The 10,303-nt window shown below is 36.1% G+C and overlaps 1 protein-coding gene across 1 annotated transcript; it reads left to right on the plus strand.

The window, feature by feature from the left end:
- Positions 1-922: 922 nt before the first annotated feature.
- LOC136070849 (uncharacterized) lies at positions 923-2,795 on the plus strand. The gene is made up of 3 exons (XM_065781358.1): positions 923-1,000; positions 1,877-2,182; positions 2,268-2,795. The coding sequence occupies exons 1-3, from the start codon at positions 923-925 to the stop codon at positions 2,793-2,795; spliced, it is 912 nt and encodes a 303-aa protein (XP_065637430.1).
- Positions 2,796-10,303: the final 7,508 nt, after the last annotated feature.

Raw genomic sequence — 10,303 nt, forward strand, 5'->3', positions numbered from 1 at the left:
GGACATTAAATCATCCGAGGACAGGTTGACACTAGCGGGGCGTACAAGTTAGTAGTCCATGGAAGAAGTCTAGTCATGAAGGATTAGGAGTGTAGTCCGAGGAGAAATACCTCCTTGGCTAAGCAGAGTAGAGGTTAAAGGTCTGACCTTTCATCGAGAACAAGGCACCAGATGATCATACTGGTAAGGATAAGCATCAAAAGGGGATAAGACAAAGGAAAGCTGAGAAATATCTAGGAGAATGCTGTTATCACTGCATTGAATGCTCTGTAGCTAACTCTCTAGTCACACTAATGTGGAGGTAATACCTGAATAGTAACATTCAACCTTATAGCTACCTACAGAGACTTCAAGAAGGTGAAAAGTATTAAAACTAGCAATCTTATCTACACGTGGAGGGCTAAGATGAAGTGAAGAAGGGGAATATAAAGAAGAAAAACCCCATTACAAGGGGGATCATTAGATAATTAGTAGAAAAATCATTGTACACTCAAGAACTGTAATTGTGTTTAAGTCCAAGAGAAATATATAGGAACTAACTTCCTTGGACTTTGCCGAGGAGGACTTTCATTGCACAAATTTGTTTATTCATATTATCAAGCATCACTTAGTCTACTGTGATTGCTGTCCAACTCATTAGAGTTCAGTTTCTAACCCACTCTCTACAAATTCATTGTTTTGGGCTCATTGGGCCTTACCCTTTATCACTTTTGGGCTTTGCAACCAAATCGTAACCTTACAATTGGCACCATCTACGGGAAACTTGAAATTGGTGAGTTCAGCATTTAACTATGGCAGGTTCAGGACTAAACCATGAAGAGTCTATGGGATCCCAATGTCAAGATCAATTTCTTAATCTTGAACGAAGGAGAGACCATGAAGTTAGTATACATACCACTAATACTAATAGGATTTAGTCTAAATGTTGGAGTCATGTGTCTCATGGAGAGAACAACAAGAACATGCAGTTAGAGATAGACCACTTACGAAAGATTTGGGGGTATGATGTGAAGAGAGTGTTTGCAGATCAATGTAGCGTGTTAGGTTCTAAGGTCTTAGGATTTTATGTATTTAGAACTCTAATTTGTAATGTTGGCAAACCATGATCAAAACAATGTATTTAGTCTTGTTTAGGCTTGCTCAAAGTTGGTTTATTATTGTAAAGTTGGAATCGAGTGGCTGCAGAAGTACTTGGGACTTTCGGCCTGGCTCGATCGATCGAAGAATAGACTCGATCGATCGAAAATCGCACAGGTTGATTATTCTGCAGAATTTCCAACTCAGCCCTACTTCATTAAACGTTTAGGGTTTTATGTTTTTACCCTAGGTATATAAACTAAACCCTAGCCACGTTTTTGGGGGTTGCTCCAGTTGTATTGTTGCTCATACATTGCTGTTTTGTGTAAATCTCTTGTGAGATCTAGAGGAGCTTTCCTTTACACAAAGCTTAGGGTTTTCAAGCTAGAGATAGTATCAATAGCTTGATGATCAACTTGGTTGCTGCCATTGAAGTTTAAAGAATATCAAGCGTGGGTGCTTGTAGTGGATTGGAGAATCTAAGAAAGAAGGAATCCGTGGATTCGGAGCTTGCACGTGGTCGTGTTAGTAAGTTCTACTAGTGGGTAGCATTAGGAAGTCGAGCGGGGAGCTTGTAGTCCTTCTGTATGAACTTCGATTCTTTCGCATAATGGATTCAGGTTTATCTTGAGGATTGGTGGGTCAAATCCTCCCAGGTTTTTACCGTGTGGTTTCCTAGGTAATCATATCATTGTGTTTTTTATTATTCCGCTGCTTTATTATTTTGATATGATTATTTGATTGCTTTAACCTAGAATTGCATAATTTGACTAAGTAACAACTTGGCTTATTAATCTAGGCTAACCAATCTGGTTGTTTTAAGGGGTCTAAAACTGTTCATAGCGGTGTAGAGATTATGTATCCTGATCTATATAAGGGGCTCAAATTGAAGCTTGAGAACTTGGCTTGCTATGATTCTCCTTCAGTAGGATTTGATGGGAAAATAGTCATCCTGAAGGGTCAAATCAGATTACCTGTTCAGGTAGGGTCAGAAGTTGTGGAAGTGGAGTTCATTATGGTAGATGCCTATTCCCCCTACACTGCTATTATGGAACGACCTTGGCTGGATGCCATGGGAGCTATTTATTCCACCTTGCACTTGAAGGTGAAGTATCCGTCAGGGGATTGAGGAGCTGATTGGAAGTCAGTCTCTAGCTAGACCATGTTTGGTGGCTGCAATTAGGCATTAGATTGAGGGTGAGTCCTTGGCATCTACAAAGAAGGATTTAAAGCAATCAAGGAGAACATCATTGTCCACAGATGTGGTGGTAGAAGGGGAAAAATGTGAAGATTTAGAAAAAATTGTTGTTGATGATGACAAGGAGAAATTTTTCCAAGTAAGAGTACAGTTATCTCCTCGGGAGAAGAAAGAACTGGTTGTCTTCCTCAGGAAGAATGTTGACGTGTTTGCATGGAGTGCTTATGAAGCTCCTAGAGTGGATCCAAATTTTATTTGTCATCACTTAAATGTTAATCCATCTGTCACTCCTAAGAAGCAACCATCTTGGCGCTTTTCTAAAGAACATTCTGATACTGTCAAGGAGGAGGTGATTAAGTTTAAGTGGGCAGGGGCAATAAAAGAGGTGTTTTACCTTGAATGGTTAGCTAACACAGTGGTGGTAAAGAAGAAGAATGGGAAGTGGCGAGTGTGTGTGGACTTCACTGATTTAAACAAAACTTGCCCAAAAGATCCCTTCCCAATACCTTGGATAGACTAATTGGTGGATGCAATTGTGGCCATCCTCAGATGAGCTTTTTTAATGCCTTTCAAGGGTATCATCAAATACTATTGGCTTTGGACGATTAGGAAAAGACTGCTTTTGTTACACCTACTGGGAATTACCATTATAAGGTAATGCCCTTTGGATTGAAGAATGCGGGATCCACCTACCAAAGGATGATGACTAGGATGTTTGAACCTCAACTTGGCAAGAATATTGAAGTCTACATAGATGATATGGTGGTGAAGAGTAAAGTAGAGTCCGAGCATGTAAATGACCTCAGAAGTATTTTTGAAGTGATAGGCCAAGAATGTATTGACTCCTTGTGATATGTTAATCAATTAATTAACCAAGTTGATTAATTAATCAGATTAACTTACAATATGCATGGCAGCACAAACAAATCACCAATTAAACTAAATGCAGTGGAAATTAAATTGATAGGGTGATTTGTTTATGAATGGAGAAAACCTACACAGCAAAAACCCCACCGGATGATTTTAAGGTTACCACTCCCGAAAATCCATTATTATCACAACAAGTAGTTACAAGTAAAGGAATCCTAGTACTTTATACCAACCTATAGTTGAACCCTTACCCCAATACTCAATTGGACTCGTTCTGTAGTGACAATCTCTCATTTTCAATGCACGACTCCGAATACATGACTAACTAATTAGGAATGGCAACGGGTCCGGTTCGGGTTTTTTGACACCCGGACCCGACCCGCGGGCTTGGACCCGCGACCTAGACCTGGCCTGATCATTAATCAGATTTTTTGTTTTGCGGGGCCCAGACTCGCTCTGCAGGGCCCTGCGGGCCCCGTTAAGCCACTTCTGCCTTTTATTCAGAAGCCCAATCCGATCCAATATTAAAAAAAAAAAAAAAAAAAATACAACCACAGAAATCACAACCACAAACTATTTCGATCACAAACATAAACAGAAATACAAATCACACCCATAAAAAAAAAAAAATACAAATTGCAAATAGAAACTATTTTCAATCTTCAATATGATATTGTTTCATTTCAGATACAATTTATAATTAAAAAAAAAAAAGAGAGAGGACAAAATAATGGATATAGATGATTTCAAGAACGGTTCTAGAGACTTCAGGTGTTGAAGCAATAAAGTGATGGGATTGTTGAGAGGCTCTATGCTACGACGGTGCCGTTTCAGTATTGCTGTGAGATTTGCGATGAAGATGATAGTGCAACGCTAGTAATGAATCGAAGATGAAGACCACAACGACGACGATGAGAGATGACGATGGCAGCAAGGATTTGGATTTGTATTGTAGTTTGTTTGAAGATCAGCAAAAGTAGGTGGCCGGCGGCAGTGTGTGAGAGCCTCTGAGAGAGAGAGAGAGAGAAAGGGGTGGCTGAGAGGTGAGGGTGAGGGTTAGGGTTTGGAAAATGAAATTTGAGAAGAGAAAGAGAGTATTTATATCTAGGTTTTTTTTTTTTTTTTCCCAATATTATATATGTATATAGGTCAGGTTTGGGCTGGGTATGCATAAAACCCGGACCCGTTTCGGGTTTTAAAAAAAAAATCCATATCCAACCCTATTATTTATCGGATTAGGTAAAATCCAGCCCATTAGGGTCGGGCCGGGCCGAGTACCTGCGGGCCGGACTTTTATTACCATCCCTATAACTAATAGATGCACGAATCCCAATACACAACTTAATCACCAACTTGAGAAGGATGTTAACTGCAAAGTTTTTAGTTCATCACACGATGAAGGTTAAGAAGCTCCTTGGTCACAAAACTCTACGGTGTACAAACACAGTAGCTTCTTCAAGAGAAAGATGAACTAGGGCATATGTCTCTGGTTCACAATATTGTGAAAAACTCTTGCATTGAGGTCACATCAACTATGATGGCCCTTAAAACAATCCTTATATATGTTTAGGGTTGTGAGAAAAGAAAGCCTAAACACATACTCATGGATTGGATGAAAATTAGCTTTGAAAAACTGAGTTTCATAAACCTCGATAGATAGTCATCTATTGAGATAGCTGTCGAGCCACGAGCTTCAGTAGCTTTTAAACCTCGATAGATGCTAGCTGTCGAGCTTTAAAATCCAACACTTTCTCACTTGATTCTTGGACAAACTTGCATGGTTTTAACACTTGAACTTGAAACCTTGTTCCTTGAAGTATTAAACACATCTTAGATCTACCTAATTACATGTAAAGTGTGTTTTGTTAAAGGATTAGCCAATTACTTAAAATAGTGACATATGTTCCTAACATTGAATCACATATGTCCAACAATCTTCCCCTTTGGCAATCCGTGACAAAACCACGACAAACAAATGAGATATGAGAGATGTTATAAATCACTTAACTCATATTCACTTGTTGAATACAATAAAATCTATTCTAACACAAACTCTTAAAAAACTTTGCAAGGAAAGAGTTTATGGCAAGTAGACTTTGACAACCTGTATTTCTGAAACACTTTAAACAAAAGTCATCGCGGCATCTTAGTGTGAAACAGAAATAATAGATTGCATACAATAAATAAGAAACATGTGTATGAAGAATGAAAAGAAACAACACATGGAGAGATAGGTGAAATAACATACATCAATATATATATATATATATATATAAACCAAATATAAGTACAATGTATGTCAAATGGTCACAAGACCAATGTATAAGAGATAATGTATCTAGAATAGAAAGAAAAGAAAAGATACAAAAATCCTCACTACATCCCTCATGCACACTCCCCCTATCTCTAAGGCTAACGTCTATGTCTAAGGCTGCCTCGGTCAAAGCTGTGTTGCACTCCGTTGAATGGTAGCTATATTGATGGCACACATGAAAGTGAAGTGGGGAGACTCAAGAATAGAAAAATGGCAAAGGAGCCGCGTGATAGCCAAAGGAAAAATGAGCTTATCATGGGTCGTTGTATCCTTATAGACATCTATAAGAGAGAGTATAAAGTGAGAAGGAAAGTCAATAGAAAGATCCTTAATGAGGGATAAAAAAAAAAAAAAAGTGAGCATGAGGCTCTGTGATAGTGTCATAGTGTGACAAAGGATGAAGAATAAATGTCATCCCCATATTAAGAAATCTCAGACCTTTTGCAAAGACCAAACAAGGGGTGTTTTGATGCTCACCCCAAGATGATGGTGTCTCACAAAAGAGAGACACGAGTTCATCTTTGGACACTGTCCTCAGATGCTCACAATCAGGGTAGTCAGGATGTACTACCCTAGGAATGTGTAGTACGTACCTCGGATACAATATCTGGAGTAACTACCATGCATATACCCCAAATGCGAGTGACAAACTTGGGTATAGAATAATCAAATCCATGCATATTGGAGTAGACCTCTTGTATGATCATAGAAAGGCATGTGATCGAGACGCCACATAGTGACTCCCAACCCCTAATATGGATGACAAAGGGTAGGTCAATGTCAGAAAAATTTGATAGAATGACTTGGCGTTTCAAATGAATGCCTTATCGTGAAAAGTTCTCCGAGAAGTCCAATTTGGCCTTCTCATCATGGAACCGTACGTGAGATGGAGTGGGGTCAGAAGGAGAAGAAGAAGATGTCCAGGAACGAATAGGGTTTTGGGACGGAATGGATTTACGTTTAGGTGCCATAATGCAACTAATGTAAGAAAGAGAGAGAGAGAAAGAGGGAGAGAGAGACAATCAAAAAAGCACCAAACAGTTTTAATATCAAAAGATAAAAACAATAAGGTATGTATGCATGAAAATTACATAACAGTAAGGTACGTATACATCTTGTGCAGTCCAGGCATCATAAAAGTACATAACTCACATCTTGTGTTGTTTGCAAAGACATGAGAAATACAATAGAAGTTTATCAAGAGCGCTTAACCCCCAAATATCAAAAGAATGAAAATTAGAAAATCATAAGCTAAACTATGGTCTTTCAATCAAATGAATGCAATAGTAATAATTATAAAGAGAGAGAGGTAAACATTGGGTTATTCTCAGAACAAAATCCTGTCTTGTAGGTAAACCTATCAAATGTTTTTTTTCTTTGATAAGTAATAAGTTTTATTGATATAAAAAAGGAATACCCTAGTACATAGGAAGTGTGCAAGGGGTCAACAAATCAAATACAAAAATTTCAAGGATCTAGGAAATAAAAAAAAGAGGGGAATGATTGGTTTTGCAAAGCAAACAATGTATGTGATAGCAATATACACATGAAATATTCACCTGATATTCCTAATAAATGAAAAATAAATTCTAAACTTAAACTGCCCCTATGACAATTCTTAATTCATGCAATCAAAAAATTTTGTTGGCACCTTAAGTAATCAACAAATTTCTTTTATTCTATTAACATAAACTAATTTTAAGCCTCCTTTAAAGCTACATCTTTTCTTCTAAATGAAAATCCAAATCAAAAAGTCATATTTCTCATATATATTCATAGAAGGAGTTGATAAAAACTCTCTAAACCTAGCATATTATATAGTCTATTGTCAACTGGATAGAGATGTATTCGCCTAGAGATCAAGGATATGATGAAAAGGGCAAACTATTATCAAATTTAAGGGAAAAGAAAATGAATTTCATAACCACCTTATGCAAAACTAAATTGAACATTTTTTTTCTTAATGAAAATATAGTGGCATGAGCCTAAGAAGGGACGGTCATGCATAATTTACATGATAAGCTCCAACTTGAAAATGCAGAAAATAACCCTCTTACTAATTAGCCAAAAGGTCATATCACCAAGTTTTAAGGTACTAAGGTGGTACTACATATGCATTAAGATGAAAAGTGTTGTTAGTAAAATCATTTGGAGTACAAATATAATAGCAATACTATTAGCCACTATTCAATTGGCAAAACTAAAAGTTGTTTTGGGATTTTAATCAAACAATCTGGACTTAAGGAGAGTCTACCAATTAGGAACAACTACCACATCAAATTCAGATCCAAATACCATTGATGTAAAGTTGTTTTGTTTCATCAAGCTAATTTCTTCTTCATCAACTACTTTCGTTATATATTTTTTGTAACAGATTGAAAATGAGAGAGCAATGCAGCCAATAATTGAAAATAGCAAACTCCACTACTGGCTCTAAACCCATCAATCTAGGCTAATCATTCGAAAGAAACACTCCCAAACGTAACCCTAAATCATACTTAACAGCCAAAAACAATAGATCAAAATTAAAAACTTACTGGTAATGTTTTCGGAGAAGTTTTGGTCTGATTATAAAATCCCTCAGATTTTTCTCTCCCTCTCTAACTCTCTCTGCCCCTTATTAAGGCTTTTAATGAACAATAATAATGTAAGACTCTTTTGGTTTTTAAAAATAACAACAAATTTACTCCAAATCAAGGTTGTCAAAATCGGGATCCTACATAGGATCGTGGGAGGTAGGTAGGTAGGATCGTGAATCGTAGGATTGAATCGTGGATCGTAAGATCCTACCTATTTTCAGATTTTAAGCAAAAAACCTATTGATAGGGACTTTGTATGTTAATATAATCACTTAAAATATGAATCCATCTATTAAAAAAAAAAATTGCATCATAAAATGTAATTTGCACGCTTTACATCGTTCTTATGTCATTCTAACAAAACAAAATATATTTAACTTTTGACATAATGTATCAAAAAATTTTAGTAATGTTTAATTAGCAACTAAGTACCAAAATATTATCTACACATATGGAAAATGTTTTCCAAATTCTAAGTTCCAAATCCAAAATAAGTTAGGCAAGTTACCATATAAAAACTAGCTAACTCAAATTTACAATATGTAATCCAAAAGAGAATTCTCAATCTAAAGTAAACTAGCTAATTACAAATATGAAATCCAAAAGAGAATTCTCATTCAAAGGTTCTTCTAATCTAATCACTGTCATTGTGATATCCCATTTCATCATCTAAATATTTTAGGTTTTGTTTTTGAAAACGTTAAACTCAAGTACTATAGGTTTTTTTGAAATTTTATGTTGACATAGGGGTAAATTTGGGACTTCAATTCATTATTGGGCTTTTGATAACTCGTTGGGCTTGTGGGTTTAGGTGGATTATCTTACCCAAATGAATCCCACTTAAAAAAAAAAAAAAAAAAAAAGTCAAGCCAAATGGTAGGATCGGTAAGATCCTATACAATCCTACATGATCCTACATATGATTCTACCATTTTTGTGATCTTGCTACAATTTTAAACTTTCTGGTGAGGTGGGATCGTAAAATCGTGCAATTTTACGATCCAGATCGCAATTTTGACAACCTTGCTCCAAATAAAGAGAATAGGTAAGGGGGAAAACCTACAATTAAAATAAAAACATCACCAGCCATTCTTTAAAATGCCAAGAGACGAAGCGCATGTCAAATTTGATCTTCTATAGGGTTTCCCTAGGTTCAACGAAGCCAACATCGTTTAAACCTGTAGTTGATAGCAAACCCTAATCTTAGACAATTTATAAACAAATTAGAATCTTTACTTTGATGAAATTTGGAACTCTAACTTTAAATTGTTACTTATCTGACATTGAAAGTTGCGGGAGACTTGGAGAGAGACAATGGTTGTGTGAGGATTTGAATAGGATTGGAGTGATGGTGGTTGTGTGAGATTTTGCATCATTTAGTAGGCTGCCTTTCTGTGGTGGCAACAGCGATGGCGACGATCAGAGAATTTGAGTTTTGGGTTTCGATTTTGGAGGAAGGAAAGGGTGAGTTTTAGTTTAAGGGGAAGGAGATGTTAGTGTGTGAGATAAGAAGAGAGATTTTTTTGCTTTTTTTAGTTTTAAAGAGGTGTCGGGTTTTGTAACGTGTATTTAGTAGAGGAAAAATTAGATTTATTTTTAATTCAAATATAAAAAATAGATGAAAAAAAATTAAATGCTAACGTCGTGAGAGTTTATATATATAAAACTACACCATTTAGCACCAGCACCACATTCCATACCATAGTTTTCAGAACCGGACCGGACCGGACCGGGAGGTCGGACCGTAAAAACCGTGAACCGTGATGAAAACCGGTTTTTTAAGCATAAAGAACCGGGTATATGTGGCAATTCCGTGAACCCCTAAAACCGGAGTTGGACCGTACGAACTGGTCAAGAACCGTGCGGTCCAACCCTTTAACAATTTTTTTTTATTTTTTATAAAAACAACTTAACACAATTTTATTCTACTTAATTAAATTATCCATCTCTTACAAGGAATAAAAAAAATTATAATTAAAATCCTTCAAAGATATTCAACTTTACTTCAAAAATTAATCATAAATTTTAATGTTTTCATGGTTATTATTTTATTTTATTAACTTTCTTATTTAATTATTAAATATATGCTTGAAAATCATTAAATTTCCCTCATATATATAGATATATTAGTCAATTTTGCTAGTTTTATAAATTTAATACCTATATTTAGGCTTTAATTAATTATTAAATTAATTATGACGTCATCACGGTTCGATCTCGGTTCGACCTCAAAAACCTTGAACCTCTCCATTTTACGGTTCAATG

Source organism: Quercus suber, unplaced genomic scaffold, assembly GCF_002906115.3.
Source record: "Quercus suber isolate HL8 unplaced genomic scaffold, Cork oak 2.0 scaffold_264, whole genome shotgun sequence".
NCBI classification, from domain to species: domain Eukaryota; kingdom Viridiplantae; phylum Streptophyta; class Magnoliopsida; order Fagales; family Fagaceae; genus Quercus; species Quercus suber.